This window comes from Physella acuta, unplaced genomic scaffold, assembly GCF_028476545.2.
Source record: "Physella acuta isolate Inbredline_101_S28 unplaced genomic scaffold, ASM2847654v3 ptg000340l, whole genome shotgun sequence".
NCBI classification, from domain to species: Eukaryota; Metazoa; Mollusca; class Gastropoda; family Physidae; genus Physella; species Physella acuta.
In genome coordinates, this window is record NW_026731859.1 from 31,601 (window position 1) to 48,643 (window position 17,043).

General features: G+C 35.8%; 2 protein-coding genes across 9 annotated transcripts in view; one reads left to right on the forward strand and one right to left on the reverse strand.

Moving 5' to 3' along the window:
* The first annotated feature begins 208 nt into the window (after positions 1–208).
* The window catches only part of LOC131941016 (calcium/calmodulin-dependent protein kinase kinase 1), a 69,080-nt gene continuing 52,245 nt past the window's right edge, over positions 209–17,043 (forward strand). For 4 of the 8 annotated variants that reach the window (XM_059299979.1, XM_059299978.1, XM_059299982.1 and 1 more), the window contains exons 1-2: positions 209–310; positions 5,423–5,474. Coding sequence is in view for 2 of the 8 variants with exons in the window: in XM_059299983.1 (XP_059155966.1) it covers positions 15,995–16,004 (10 nt within the window). In the remaining 6 variants the exon portion in view is untranslated. Of the gene's footprint in view, positions 311–5,422; positions 5,475–12,189; positions 12,310–15,703; positions 16,005–17,043 lie in introns of those variants that run through there. The other 4 variants (XM_059299983.1, XM_059299985.1, XM_059299980.1 and 1 more) reach the window with 3 other exon arrangements.
* Positions 7,033–7,656, reverse strand: LOC131941020 (prothoracicostatic peptide-like). The gene has a single exon (XM_059299995.1). It carries the CDS (start codon positions 7,654–7,656, stop codon positions 7,033–7,035), a length of 624 nt encoding a protein of 207 aa, XP_059155978.1.

The following is a 17,043-nucleotide window of genomic DNA, read 5'->3' on the forward strand; positions in this document are numbered from 1 at the left end:
CCTATAGAATCTATAGTATAGATCTATTTATTTATTTATATATTAGTATTGGATATTTTGTTTTGCACTTATAGACTAGGTTTTTTTTAAAAGGTCAAGCTATGTTAGTATTGTAGCACTTGCAACATGCATAGATTTCTAAAAAAAGCACGTCGCCACAACAATTTTTTTTTTAGACGTGTAGAGTTTCAGTATACATGTCGCAAGTGTAAACGCGGTGTTAGAGCTCTTGTGTTGTGACGGTTAAAAAAAAGATCCAGCTGCTAGAATCTGGTCTCGATTCTTGATGTTTACAAAACAAACTTTAATGGTAGGCCACTTTATAAATAGTAAATACTAAATAGATCTAGATCTAGTATATTATTGAACCTAGGCTATACCGAATTCTCTCTAGTCTCTCGATTCTATATAGATCTATTATATGTGCTAATAGGGAGTTTATACTAGAAATATTAGAATCTATTAGGCCTAGATTACTAGATCTATATACTACTATATAGTATATATTTATATATTACTATATATTAATAATAATACTATATAGATCTATATTTATTATTTATTCTAGTTAGAATATCTTGACTACTACTACTACAGACTCTCTGTCTGTATACTATAGATTAGATTATAGATTAAGAATGCAGTGCTATTTAAAATTTTTATTTTGTTATATTTTTATAAAAAAGTTATTACGGTTAAAGTTTAGTTTAGCTTTTAGGCTCATATCAGACATATCTGCTGTACAGGCTACGTAGGTCATAGACAATCAATTATGCACGCTAAATCTACAAAGACGATCAATTATGCACTCTAACTCTATACACTAGAATAATAGATCTGGTAATTTTTAAATAAATAATACTAATTAAGCATCAGTTTAGTTGGTTGTTCACATTGCTATTCAACTAACAATTACCATTAAAAAATTCACATTATCACATAGAATAAATATCAGGTGAAATAGGATGTCCTTTTTCATCAGCTATAATTCAGTTTTCATCACACTTTTGTGTTTTTTCTCTTAGCAAAAATCTATGGGACAGGTCTTTTTTTTTTTTACTGATATGTCAACAATTACGTCACAAAAGAAAAAAAAAAATTAACAAAAATAACCAATCCATGAGTAACTTAAGTAACTGTGAACAAATATTTTGATAATAAGATTCATACACTCTGTCGTCTGATGGATTTGAACCCACACCTTCTGGCACAACAGTCACTGCCCATGACCGCTCGACTACACATCTTCATGCCCAGTTGGGTATTTTTAACATTAAATCTATCAAAAGCTGTCACGACTGTGAATAGCCCCAATATGGCTATTCACAGTCAACTGTGAATAGACACTTCGTAATTTATTTTATGAATTTATTTATAATTTATAGCTTATATTTTATAGGCCCTATTAGTAGTACTAGTAACTACTATTACTACTATTAGTAATACTAATAAATAGTACTATATGATAGGCCTAGTACTAATAGTATACTTTAATTTAATATATGGCTAATAATATTAATAATAATATAGTATTAGGGCTTATCGTTGATTAGTTAAGGCCTGTAAGGGCTAGGGTAAAGCAGGGCACTAAGAGCTGTGTGGTATTAGGACCCGATCAGCACCCCACCCCCACAAAACCCCCTATAATACAACTAATCTACTTCTGAGGTAACAACTGCTGCTGTTCTTTGATAACAGAGAAGCAGAGGATTTATTTTATGTAATTTATTACCCACTTGGCCCAGCAGGGAGAAGATGAGACAGGAATTAATCCCACTGCTCTTTCCCAAAAATTTCTCATCTCCATAAAACCATTTTGTGAACGTTTTTCCAAGTAGACATATATTAGGAAACTTCGCTTTAGAATAAACCATATGAGTTTCTCAGGCCCATTCTTTTTTCCTTTATTAAAGCATTGGTTGCTGTACATTTGAACACAATTTTTATAACTATGGGTAGAATAGTTTTATTTTGATGAATTTATTTTTCCAATGGTGATTGTTGATGCCAAAACAGAAATGGCCAACATTTGTCCAGTTTTACCATGCTATAAAGTTTTTATCATTATCAGAGTAAAACTTGATTGATCAATATTATAATGGTTTTATTTATTAGATAATCATAATAACTTAATCTACATGAATACATTAAGTTTGTCCACTAGCTTGCATGTTCAGAAAAGTTATAACAGATATTGTTATGTGGCTTTTGTTGCCCTCTGTGCAAGTTTCTCATTTATTAGACCACTGAATATGACACTGGTATAGGAATAGTTAACACGAAATGTATTAATTGTAAAACAGACTTGTGTCTAAGTGATAGAAATACAATTCTAAACTTCTAAAAAGCAAAAATTCTGATGTTAGCCAGGTAATTTTTAAAATGGTACACATACTTATTACCCCTAAGGGGCAATACAACCGACTCAGCCCCCACCTGCTTCTAACCAACTATAAAATTTCTTATCTCTTTGTGAGTAATATGGATAACTGTTCTTAGATCTCAGTTAATTTATGACCCCCATGGTCCAGTAGGGAAGTGATCAGACACATTAATACCACTGCTCCCCCTCACAACTTCTTACCTCCTTGATACCTAGCCCCCACCTGTTTCCAGCCCACCATAAAACTTCATCTCTTTGTAGGTAACACAGATTACAATTCTTATATCTCAGCTAATCTGGGGTGGTATGTTATGTAATATATGACCACCATGGTCCAGCAGGGAAGTGATCAGACACATAAATACTACTGCTCCCCCCTTACAATTTCTCACCTCCATGATACCCAGCCGCCCCCCACCTGTATCTAACCCACCATAAAACTTGGTCTCTTTGTAGGTATTTGGTAACATGGACTTAGTCCTTAGATCTCAGCCAACCAGAGATAGCATCTCTAATGTAATTTATGGCCCTTAGGGTCCATCAAGGAGAACAAAGGGGAAATCAGTACCACTGCTCTCCCCTCAACATTTCTCACCTCCATGTCATGTTATGTAATGTATACATTTTACATCCAAGAATCTTAACTCTGGACAGCTACACACTAGTACACTAATGTGCCTACTGTAAACTATGTGACTGTAGGCCCTATATCGACCTGCAATTGTATCAATTGTGGAGGGGTCCAATGGGGCCTAGTGATAACTGGTATCATTTAATGTGTGTGTACACAGCATTAACTAGTTATTAACCGCCATCTCTGTAATTATAATAATGTACTACATAAAATATAGGCCTACTAATATAATATAAATTATATAATAGCCAGTGGTTGGGAATAGCCCCAGTCAACTATCATTGCATACAAAATACGACTGGGAAAAATACTAATATCTTACAATAACAAAAGAATTATCATGACTGGGAGTGAGGTATGGATTAAGAGAGCAGTGCTATTTTTATTGTGTTAAATTTTTATTTAAAAAAAGTATTATGGTTTAAGTTTAGTGTAGGTTTATTTCTGCTATGTAGATGACCAATTATGCACTCAAAATCTAAACTAATTAATCATGGCTTAATTAAATAGTAATTTAGTAATTTTTAAATTAATAATATTAATTCTTCATATGTTTACTAAGTGTCTACATTACTGTTGAATTGTCAATTTCGATTTTAAAATTCACATAGAATCCTGTTAGATTTTGAACATTAAATAACTAAAAAGGAAAAATTGCTATAAACAATCTTTGTTTTTTGGGTGGGGGGGGGGGGGTGTAAATTTAATAAGCGAATAAGGACTATGGCAAAATATACAGTTAAAGAATAAAAAATAAAAAATTAGTAAGAACATGTTTGGTTTTGTTAGAAATGGTGATTTGGGGAGGGGGTGGAGTAGAACTCTGAGATGTCATTTTGGAGTGGAACCGACTATTTAAGATTATAGGAAAAAAGTCACAGGAAAAAAAAAGTCACAGGAAAAAAAAACACAGAAAAAAAAGTCACAGGAAAAAAGTCACAGAAAAAAGTCACATGAAAAAAAGTCACAAATTTGTATTTGTATGGAACTTGTTAATACTTTTATGTATAACACATTCAGAAAGTGCAAATCAAATTACGATAAATTAAATGTAATGTAATATTTATAAGATATGTAAAAAATATTTAGTATTAAGTATGAAGGTTTTAATTGCATTATACATACAATATTTAATAGAATATGATAGAAAGGTTTTCATCTTTTTAAAAAAAAAAATACTTACTTAGCTTGAAATGGCATACAGACTTGGTTAATATGTATTGCTGTCTTCAACTTATCCCATCAATAGTTCAACCACCTGTACTGCCCACATTTATAACGCTCATTACATAAGAAAGCATAAGCATACGACCAAAACAGAAAGCCGACACGGTACAATAGCTGTCATTGTCGCTAAACGTCGACAACACACAATATGGACGGACAAGGCTGACTGAGGAGAAGCCGACCAAGGAAAGGCTTACGGCAAAAAACATATGCAAATAACAATGATGTGTCTAAATTTCTTTTAGAATTAATTTTTCGACCGCGTATTTAAGTTAAATACATAACAAAAGTTTGGGAAGCTCTGTAAAGTGTAGTTTTCTGTAACAACTTTAAGTTGCTTTTATTTCTCTATGATATTTTTTACCCCTCCCTTCCACTCATCATTACAAAAAGCCAGCCACCTTATAATGAAGTCTCAGTTAGACTAGCTCTAAAAAAACAATCATTGTTTGTAGGAACCATCTGTTGTTTGTTTTATTTTTATTTTCAAGAAATTTACAAATGAATGGTGCATCAGCATTTCTTAAACCCCCATAGTTTCATCTGCCACTTAGCACATCTTCACCAAGTTCCACCAACCTTTAAGCTAATATTAAAGAAACAAATATCATAATTAAAAATTGTCAACCCGCCTGAGTTGACGTCACAAACCTTCACTTTATCACGTAGCATGCATATCATATCATTTATTGACAACCCCACTTCACACATTTGGGTATTTGGTTTTGACATTTTGATAACCAAAATGTGTCTAAATGGTTGAGACATTTGCAATCGACCATAAAAATGACATCACTACCTAAGGGGTTGGGCGGCTGATTTTTGAGATGCTATTATTATACGAGGGAAGGGGAGTGTTAAGAATTTAATCTCTCTCTACATATATAAATTTTTGTCAGAAATATAGCTAGTATGTAAAGCATTTTAGTATTCACCATTTTTTACCTTTAAACTTTACCCAACACTAATGTTTCATTGTCACTGTATCTAAAAAACTAGCTATTCAAATACTGAAATATTGCTCTGTAAAATAACTAAATTGACTAATGCAAAAAAATAATAATTTCTATTTAGTCAACCATTGCATAGCGATGCTTTGTGAAATTATAAATTGCAAGTAGTTAATTATTAGACATAGCATTTTAAGAGTTAATTCTTTTTTTTTGTGGCACTTGCAGCATTACTGCCAGTTTATCAGGAGTGGCCTATTAAGTCAAGAATAGAAAAGAAGTAAGTGTTTTTGTTTGCCTTCAAGGATAATATGCAACAAAAAACTGTCATTTACATGTAATTTTATGTCATTTTAGTCATTATGTACACACACACACACATATTCACAGGTATGTACAATATAATTATAAGATGCTGGATAGTGTTTAATTCCTTACTTATTTATTTCTGTCATTCATTTATTGGCATCTTTGGTAAATTTCATGGGAATATGGGAAATACATTTGGAGGCTTGTGATCAAAACCCTATGAAATATCTGTCCACGCCCAGGAAATACATTTGGAGGCTGTGATAAAGCCCTAAAGAAACCTATGTGCTTGCCCAGGAAATACATTTGGAATGTATAGTAAGGGATTTTCTAGAAATGACATCACGCACCTGCAATTAAGAGCATTTTGGAGATGAGTTACTTAGGAGGGGGGGGGGGGGGGCAGGAAGAATATATGAGTAGCACTCATTTGATATTCCTTCCTAAGAAGATGTTTTTGTTAGAAGAAAGGTGGGTGGAACTTCTTTGATGTGGTTTTTCTAGTCTGAAAAAAGTCTATAACTGTGTGACATCCTAATATTTGCGAACAAGCCCTTACACAAAAGTGTGTTGAAAAATTTCTCACTAGATCTACCTGTTTGTGTGCGGGTTGATTTGAATAAGGTGGACATAAATAAACAGAGAAAATGTTTACTCCAAAGTATTTTTTGTTACTCCAAAGTATTTTTTGTGTGGTAAAAGCAAATACTACAGTGGTGATTATTCTACAAATGCTAATCCACTTTGTTGCATAAAAAGAATAACACTACACAGACTACTTCCATAACTTACCAAAAAACCTTTTCTAAATAGTCGGAAGGGGCCCATAATTCGCCATTAAATAGCCGAATAAGTGGCCTATAAATCTTGTTTAAATAGTCGATTAGCCTGGCTCATAACATTCCATTCAAATAGTCGAATAGGAGCCCATTACACGTCATTAATATTGCCGAATGTAGGGGACCACCATAACACTTTTTAAGTAGTCAAATAAGGCTTCTTTAAATATTCAAATGTAAAGGAGGGTGGGGCGGGGAATAAAACTATTTGGGAGTTTTTTTTTTAAATTAAAAAATAACATTTTGGTCTTGGACTTTAGAGGTCTCTGCTTAAAAAATGAAACAGCGGCTCAATTTTGAGTTCTTTATAGCCATATCACCTTGATAATCTGCAAAAAATAAATGCCAGAGAAGGCAGCGACAAAATGTAATTTAAATAAACTTATCATTGCTTTTATGTTAAAAGTTTATTTACTCAAATGAAATATAATAATAGTGCTAATGAAATGTGGTCGAACAGTTGCTATTTATTTTGAGATTCATTACATTGGTACATCGGTAATATGTTTTTTGACATATTTTTTCGGATAGCCTACGGTCTTTAATAATATTTTGATATCCTACATCTACAACAAGTCTTTTGAACCCCAGTGTAAGAGTTTTCAGACAGCTAGGTGTGAACACTATGAAGAGCAGTTATATTCTTCTATCCCATAATTCGGACGGACGGTTTTTGGGCACCATTGTTGCCTAACTAGGTCCGCTGCGCTGGATGCACTCATTGAGTCTGCTAAGGACAATTTCGGCCGAGTCCCTGATGTCGCCCCAGTCCCTGATGTCGCCCCAGTCCCTAATGTCGCCCCAGTCCCTGATGTCGCCCCGGTCCCTGATGTCGCCCCAGTCCCTAATGTCGCCCCAGTCCCTAATGTCGCCCCAGTCCCTGATGTCGCCCCAGTCCCTAATGTCGCCCCAGTCCCTAATGTCGCCCCAGTCCCTAATGTCGCCCCAGTCCCTAATGTCGCCCCAGTCCCTGATGTCGCCCCAGTCCCTGATGTCGCCCCAGTCCGTAATGTCGCCCCAGTCCCTAATGTCGCCCCAGTCCCTGATGTCGCCCCAGTCCGTAATGTCGCCCCAGTCCCTGATGTCGCCCCAGTCCCTAATGTCGCCCCAGTCCCTGATGTCGCCCCAGTCCCTGATGTCGCCCCAGTCCGTAATGTCGCCCCAGTCCCTAATGTCGCCCCAGTCCCTGATGTCGCCCCAGTCCGTAATGTCGCCCCAGTCCCTAATGTCGCCCCAGTCCCTGATGTCGCCCCAGTCCCTGATGTCGCCCTGCCCTCCTTTGTTACCATCGCCGTCGAAAAGCTGCTGGGTCATGTTCCCTGTCCATACCATCTAAGTATTTTTGCCCCGACGATGCCAAAGAAAAGTACTGATCACATTGATGAATCTTTCACGAACCTCGTCATTTGTTGTATGATTTGTTCACCATATGCATCTTTCCTGGACATTTAATTTCCAGGACCCAGATCAGTCTCTAGCGGTCAGTATTGTGTTTTCATAGCTCGCATCTATGTAGGCACCTCACCAACCGAAGTTACTATTCTGGCTTCAGCAATTTTCTTAGAGAATATCGTAAAAATTATCTATCTATCTATATATATAATTCTCTTCTGGGATCAGTTAGAAAACAAGCTGCAAGCGCGCCTTTGCAGTCCCCTCTCTTCCTCTCTATCACTACCACCCCCACCCCACCCCCACATGATCTGGTGAGCGGCGTTCACTCTGTTTACATTTTACAATCATAGAGACGGGTTTGGTGACGGCTATTAGGGGCAGATAATTTAGTTTGAAACGATTTTAAACTTAGAGGAGGTAACTAAGAGGAGGCTGCTTTCACGTGGGGGGGGGGGGGGTAGTGTTTTTAAGCAAATATTTTCAATGGCAGCATTGGTACTGTCGAATTCACAAATTATAAATTACTGAAAAGTAGAAAAAAAAAACCAACTAAATAGCGGCGTATGATACGCAGCGGGTCAGCTCGTATATATAATTATCCTCTGCGAGCCGTTAGAAAACAAGCTGCAAGCGCCTCCTTACAGTCCGCTCTCTTTCTCTCTATCACTATCACTATCACTACCACCCTACCCCACCCCCACATGGTCTGCTGAGCTGTGGTCACGTTAATGTTTACAAACCGTACAGCCAGGTTTAGTGACGGCTATTAGGGGCAGATAATTAAGTTTGAACCGACTTTAAACTTACAGGAGGTAACTAAGAGGAGGCTGCTTTCACGGGGGGGGGGGGGGGGGGGTTAGTGTTTTTAAGCAAATATTTTCAATGGCAGCATTGGTACTGTCGAATTCACAAATTATAAATTACTGAAAAGTAGAAAAAAAAACAACTAAATAGCGGCGTATGATACGCAGCGGGTCAGCTCGTATATATAATTCTCCTCTGCAAGCCGTTAGAAAACAAGCTGCAAGCGCCTCCTTACAGTCCCCTCTCTTTCTCTCTATCACTATCACTACCACCCTACCCCACCCCCACATGGTCTGCTGAGCTGTGGTCACGTTAATGTTTACAAACCGTACAGCCAGGTTTAGTGACGGCTATTAGGGGCAGATAATTAAGTTTGAACCGACTTTAAACTTACAGGAGGTAACTAAGAGGAGGCTGCTTTCACGGGTGGGGGGGGGGGGGGGGGGGGGTGTAGGGTCGGGGTTAGGGGAAAGGAGGGGGGTTAGTGTTTTAAAGCAAATATTTTCAGTGGCAGCATTGGTACTGTCGAATTCACAAATTATGAATTACTGAAAGTAGAAAATAAATCAACTAAATAGCGGCGTATGATACGCCGCGGGTCGGCTCGTATAAGTAAAACTGATAAGGTAGACCGTTAGGAGGGGAATAATATTTAGTCATGACAATAATAGGTATGCCAAATAGTGAACGGAAAAAAATCACAAGAAAAAAAACAAAAACAAAAAAGTCAATTTTTGCTAGAAAAAAAGTCACAGAAAAGTCACAAGAAAATTATTTTTGGAAAAAAGTCACAGAAATAAAGTCACAGAAAAAAAGTCATAAAAATCTTTGCTTTAATATTATTTTATTTTTATTGTTAAGAATTGTAAAATTTTGTGTGTTTATTAATGTGGGTTGTTGCTGTTTTTAGCATTTTTATAAACGATAAAAGCATTGTGGTTTATAACACTAATAAGTAAAAATACTGTAACCTAAATTACACGGCAACAACAACTTTTGTAATGAATTTAGTTCAACTCTAGAAATGTTAATTATAAACCAATTTAGGCACATCATTGTGTTTTGCATTTTTTTTTGCCATTCCTTGGTCGGCTTCTCCCCAATCAGCCTTGTCCGTCCATATTGTGTGTTGTTGACGTTTTGCATCAATGACAGCTATTGTCTCATGTCGGGTTTCTGCTTTGATCCTTTCCTTTGTTAAGTAATGCGTGTGATAAATGTGGGAAGTACAGGTGGTTGCCCTATTGCCGCAGTGAGTTGAGGGCAGCAAGTCACATTAACTACGTCTTGATGCATTTTCGCGCTAATTTAAAGTTAGTATTTAACAAATTTTATGAAAAGGAGAAAGTTGAAACATTTTATTAAATTATATTAAATATTATATGTATCAAGGAATTAAAACGTAAATACTTCACACTAAATATTTACATGTGTTATAAATTTCACTATACGCATACAACATATGCACATTTCATTATACTTAATTAATCTAAGTTGATTTGCACTTTCTGAATATTTAATACATAAAAGTATTAACAAATTCCATGCAAATATATATTGGAGACCTTTTTTCATGTGTTTTTTTTCCCTGTGACTTTTTTCTGTTTCCACCCCCCCCCCCTCTCGTGTTTTCTTTTCCTTTGACTTTTTTTCTACAATTAATTACAACATATTTTTATAATCTTTTTAGAATAGCTGAATATTTTCATCTGTAAAATGTAAAAGGTCACGCGATCGTCCATTTCGTCGCAAGTGTCAACAATATACGGGTATACTAGAAAACCCCGCCTAGTCCATGGATGGTTTGGGTTTTAGCGATGATTTTAAACTAAATAGCACGTGGTGTGTAGCTTGAAATACTTTACATTACCAAAAAGTCGACCATTTAGCGTGTTAGTGTGTTCTTTAACTCTATATCCTTTGGGAATAATTTCAATTTCATCTAGATTTTATGTTAATGCCTCCAATAATCGCCTGGAATTGGAGGGGGGTGGGGGGTGGGCGAGCTCTTTACTACAGTTGTAACAATGTGAATATATATATTAATGATTAGTGCACTTGTGCAGATGTATTTACACTCAGCTTGGAAATAAACCATTATTAGAGCCCTTTAAAAAGAATGTCTACAAAAAAACCTCTCAGTTATATCGACCGTTTAAGGTGGTTATTGATTACATATTTACATGTTATAGAAGTGAAGAACGACTGTTAAGATATTAAGGTGAGAATGCAATACTAGCGTGGTTATCTGTTTAGCCTACGTAGTTGTATTTAATAAGCAAGTGTATTTTAGTGTAGCCCTACCATATCGCAATAATTGTAGAACTAGCTATGTATAGATACATGTTTATAACACAAAGATACATCGACTGAGGCATTCTAAATAAATGTTCTTACTTTTAAATGGACTACTGGTTCTAGAGACTATTATTTCAACAAAAAATATTTTCATTATGGGTACCCTAACACTGTTCCAGCCACCATTGAATCGCATATAATCGCAGATGTACTGTAGGTGTCATAATTTATTTTTTATAATTTACTTTTCAAAAGGCGTAATTAGCATATTTATACATTTTTATAAAATAATATGTAACACATATTTAGGTCTAGGTCGTAATTAAATATTTATATATACAGCAGCGAACTTCACCTTAAATTAACCATTAAAATTTAATATAATTAATTACGTCTGTATTTCTTGCTAGTGTCCCTTAAGTGGGACGGTCTTTTGATCAACAATCTACATGGGACCATTCGTTGCTGGTGTCCCACCTTTGGTACACGTCTTGTTTTACACTAAAGACTAAAGAGAACGAAGTAGTTAAAAATATTATTCTAAAGGTTTTACTTTATAGAAATATGGTACTGCTAGACAGTGGCGTAGGCAGGGGGGTCATAACCCCCCCATAGACCCCTCGGTATATATAAAGTATGAGGGGGGTGCAAATCGAAAGTTTGAGGGGTGGGGGGGGGTGCAAATCAAAATTTGAGGGGTGGGGGTGGGGTGCAAATCGAAAGTTTGTCCCCGGGTAAAAATTGGACCCCCCCCTTGAGACGATCCTGGCTACGCCACTGCTGCTAGAAGTTCCCAATGTTAGAATGTTAATATTTATGAAGTTATGCACTTACCGATGATGGTGTTTTCTTTTTCCCCGCCATTTTGACAAGTCTAACAAAACTGGCGCTTAAACTTTTTTATTAATTTAAATTTTTCACAAAACACACACAAATACAATTGTCTTAACATTTCCAAATACAATGAAACATATTTTTAGAATATAATTGTTAATACATTTTAGCAATTTAAAAAATCAACAACAAACGTCACACATGTAGTAGGATAAGGGTTAAGATTTCTTCCCCCCCCCCTCTCTGACTTTATCTCCATATTGTTATGTGTCTCTTTAAAATAAAAATGTGTACGCTTGCTGATGTAACTCATTAAAAACAAGTTGTTTAGTCTACTAGGGATGAGAGAGATTGTTAATATGGCAAACTGACACATAGCTTGTTGATTAGACACCAGACTTACATGCATCGCATTCACAGTTTGTTGGGAAAATCAATAAGATGCGCGGACGTAGAAGACAGAAGTGCTATGTGCCTGGCACTGACACGGGCAAATAACGATTCTCTTACACGTTCACTTGGGCTTTTTCTAAACCAACGGGGATGTAGCGCTTAGTCAAGTGTGAGTCCAGTGGATAATAGAAAGCTGGGAGATTTGTTAGGTGGTGTATTCTTTTCTAACCGTGGGAGCACGTAGTAAGAGGCGTCTTCGTTTTCTTCCCTTCTCATCGATTCACTAATGACTTAGGATGCATGTGGATATTTTTTAATGTAAATATTGTTTGTTGATTTAAGCAGAGATTTCGCTAAAAATAGACTCGTTTTTCTACATCATGTCACAAGTTATAGAAAAACAATTTTTCTAGGTCATCTTGTCACAAGTTATAGAAAAACAATTTTCCTTCGTCATCCGGTCATAAGTTATAGAATAATGATTTTCCTTCGTCATCCGGTCATAAGTTATAGAATAATGATTTTCCTACATCTTGTCTAAAGTTATAGAATAACACTTTTTCTTGTCCAAAGTTATAGAATAACGATTTTCCTACATCTTAAGTTTTAGAATAACAGTTTTCTACATCATGTTTTTTTTTAATTGGCGGGCTTCAGTTGTGTAGGCCTATGTTTTGTTTGACTCGGGTTTTACTTGTGTAGGCTTATGTTTTGATTGACTCGGGTTTTACTTGTGTAGGCTCATGTTTTGATTGACTCGGGTTTTACTTGTGTAGGCTTATGTTTTGATTGACTCGGGTTTTACTTGTGTAGGCTTATGTTTTGATCGACTCGGGTTTTACTTGTGTAGGCTTATGTTTTGATTGACTCGGGTTTTACTTGTGTAGGCCTATGTTTTGATTGACTCGGGTTTTACTTGTGTAGGCCTATGTTTTGATTGGCTCGGGTTTTACTTGTGTAGGCCTATGTTTTGATTGACTCGGGTTTTACTTGTGTAGGCTTATGTTTTGATTGACTCGGGTTTTACTTGTGTAGGCCTATGTTTTGATTGACTCGGGTTTTACTTGTGTAGGCTTATGTTTTGATTGACTCGGGTTTTACTTGTGTAGGCTTATGTTTTGATTGACTCGGGTTTTACTTGTGTAGGCTTATGTTTTGATTGACTCGGGTTTTACTTGTGTAGGCCTATGTTTTGATTGACTCGGGTTTTACTTGTGTAGGCCTATGTTTTGATTGACTCGGGTTTTACTTGTGTAGGCTTATGTTTTGATTGACTCGGGTTTTACTTGTGTAGGCCTATGTTTTGATTGACTCGGGTTTTACTTGTGTAGGCTTATGTTTTGATTGACTCGGGTTTTACTTGTGTAGGCTTATGTTTTGATTGACTCGGGTTTTACTTGTGTAGGCTTATGTTTTGATTGACTCGGGTTTTACTTGTGTAGGTCTATGTTTTGATTGACTCGGGTTTTACTTGTGTAGGCTTATGTTTTGATTGACTCGGGTTTTACTTGTGTAGGCCTATGTTTTGATTGACTCGGGTTTTTACTTGTGTAGGCTTATGTTTTGATTGACTCGGGTTTTACTTGTGTAGGCATCAGTCTTTATGATAGTCTCACCGAGTTAATGTAACACCAGTCTTTATGATAGTATCAACGAGTTCATGTAACACCAGTCTTTATGATAGTATCAACGAGTTAATGTAACACCAGTCTTTATGATAGTCTCACCGAGTTAATGTAACACCAGTCTTTATGATAGTATCAACGAGTTAATGTAACACCAGTCTTTATGATAGTATCAACGAGTTCATGTAACACCAGTCTTTATGATAGTATCAACGAGTTAATGTAACACCAGTCTTTATGATAGTATCAACGAGTTAATGTAACACAAGTCTTTATGATAGTATCAACGAGTTAATGTAACACCAGTCTTTATGATAGTATCAACGATTTCATGTAACACCAGTCTTTATGATAGTATCAACGAGTTCATGTAACACCAGTCTTTATGATAGTATCAACGAGTTAATGTAACACCAGTCTTTATGATAGTATCAACGAGTTAATGTAACACAAGTCTTTATGATAGTATCAACGAGTTAATGTAACACCAGTCTTTATGATAGTATCAACGATTTCATGTAACACCAGTCTTTATGATAGTATCAACGAGTTCATGTAACACCAGTCTTTATGATAGTATCAACGAGTTAATGTAACACCAGTCTTTATGATAGTATCAACGAGTTCATGTAACACCAGACTGTATGACTCAACGAGTTAATGTAGTAGAGCCTAAATACACTTATCAACCATCAGACCCAATGCCTGATATAGAATCAGTATACCACACCTAAGTACACTTCAAACCATAGGATAGCTTTAATTGACCGTCACTGTATTGTTTCAGTAGATCGCTGGTCCAGTCTAATAGGTTTCTTATACGACGTTGTAAGAAATCGACATGACACTTCGTACGGCATAAAAGCTTTTAAAATCTGTACGAGCGCATGCTTATCAGATTTGTGTGTGCGCTGTTTATTTCGTAAAGCCACTGACTTAAGTCTTCACAAAAGATTGTTTGAACTGATTTTCAGCAAAAAATAAAAAGAAAAACACACATGCAACTACAAAGTTAACAGTTGCATAGTAAAACCGCTACTGTTGTTTAATTGTCATGTTCATACTCTACTTGCTCCTGTTGCCTAAAGTAATAATGTATATTTGCTATTCACTCCTGTTGCCTAAAGTAATAATGGATATTTGCTATTCACTCCTGTTGCCTAAAGTAAAAATGTATATTTGCTATTCACTCCTGTTGCCTAAAGTAATAATGTATATTTGCTATTCACTCCTGTTGCCTAAAGTCAGTATGTTCATATTGTATTGAAAATGTTTTTGCTTACTGCTGTTGTAAATGTCAATTCTGGTTTGTGCTCTTTAGTGTGCTTTGTGTGGAGGACGAACCATGTAGTGTCTGTCTGTCAGCGGTGACCTTATATCGGGCCGGCTGTAGTTCTGTAAAGATCGATTGTGCCATCCCAACTAAGCTCATTATTAATTAATCCCACTTTTGAGATGACGTAGGCAGATTGGTGAAAGAGTGTAAACAGAGAATAGTTTATAACAGCTGCCGTCGGCACACAACCCCCCCCCCCCCCCCCAAAAAAAAAACAACAAACTATTAGTTATTTACTGAATTACTATCAGATACTTTCGTAAGGGAGTTGAGGCGCCTTTTTCTTATATTATGAATTTAAAATGAACTCCACTGGCATAATTTGAAACATTGACCTAGGCTGAGCTGAGGAAACATTGATGGTCAACACTTCCGTACAATTTTTCTGTAACACTTTTCAAAAGTCAGCCATTGGCTAAACTCTGGTTTTGTGTACATTGAAAATATTCAGTAACCATTGATTGCTGTTCTAAATTATGAACCCCTCGTCTTGATTGGTTTGACAAGTCTGTTCAATCACACTGACAAAAAGCTGCATGTACACAACTGTAGCACAGGGTGTTGATGTAAAATGCATGTACGAAATGCAACTTTTTGTACTGGGATCAATGGTATCTAAACTCTTGTTCATAACCCCTTATTATTAAACACATTTTTTTCCATTGACCTCAAATAGCCGAGTAGATTAAAAAGTTGTACATTTACATGGACACTGCTAAGTCTTGTTCTTTATACTTGTGTGGGTCCACCTGTTCTATATACCGCATACAGTAGCCTGTGTTGAGCATTGTTCTGAATACACAGATACAAATTGTCAAGAACAATGGGATTAGAAAAAAAACAACTATTCATCAGTCATGAGTAACAATGGGTTAACCACGAAATACACCTTTAAAATCTTGACGGAGAAAGCGCATCCACACAACTCCAGATGAAAACTACCCAAAATTTAGGATACCACTAAATTATGGGCGCCGGTGAGTACATGCTAGTTATTCATTTTATGTGCATATACACTGGTTTCACAAACATCTTCATACACTTTCCCCCTTCCTAGATATGGAAGTCTTTGTCTAGAAACAGGGGTGTCAAACATATTTTTTAAAACGGTCCCAGAGCTTTTTAAAAAGTTTCTATGTCAAGAACTCCTGATTCTAAGATAGTGGGCACTAAATTTGTTCATATATCTCAAGTTGTAAAAAAGTTATGACGTTTTAAAAAATGGTTTTTAACTTCTTTTCCAACACTTTAAACAGAGAACAGACTCAATTTTTTTAAACTATACCCATAAAATGTTGACACTTGCGACGAAATAAACGATCGCGTGACAATTTACATTTAACAGATGAAAATATTCAGCTATTCTAAAAAGATTATAAAAATATGTTGTAATTAATTGTTGGAAAAAAGTCACGGGAAAAAAATACAGAAAAAAAGTCACATGAAAAAATAAACCGGGAGTGATCTCCCCCAAACTTTCTCGAATATTCTTATATAACTTGGAATATAGACATGATTTTTGTTTAATTAAACTTTTAAAAATAGAATAAAATCTAGTAGAAAAAAGAATTGCGCACCAAGTGAACGCCAAAACAAAATGTGCATAATAGTGCGCAATATTATTAATACTTTATAAATTTACATGCGTTTTTTGAGAAATCGGAAATAGCGTAAATTAGTACTTCCGGTCAACGGAAATTACTCAAAATTTGACAGAAGGTAGAGAATTAGATCTTTTACTTACATGTGAAATTTCATTTATCTATCTGAAATAGTACTCAAATTATAGGCTTTTGAAAAATTCAAAGTAGAAAAAGTACCACTTCTGGTTAGTGGAAATCGCTCAAAAGTTGATAAGGATCTACGATTTTGATATAATACTTATATATGAAATTTCATCAACCTAGCTATAACGGTACTCAAGTTATCGTGTTTACACACAGACAGACACACACACACACAGACAAGATTGCAAAATTATGTTTTTCCGTATCAGTGAGGTGTAAAACGTCGAGA

Excerpts from the sequence above, each read along its gene's own strand:
- LOC131941020 (XM_059299995.1), bottom strand. The coding sequence starts at position 7,656 with ATGACCCAGCAGCTTTTCGACGGCGATGGTAACAAAGGAGGGCAGGGC.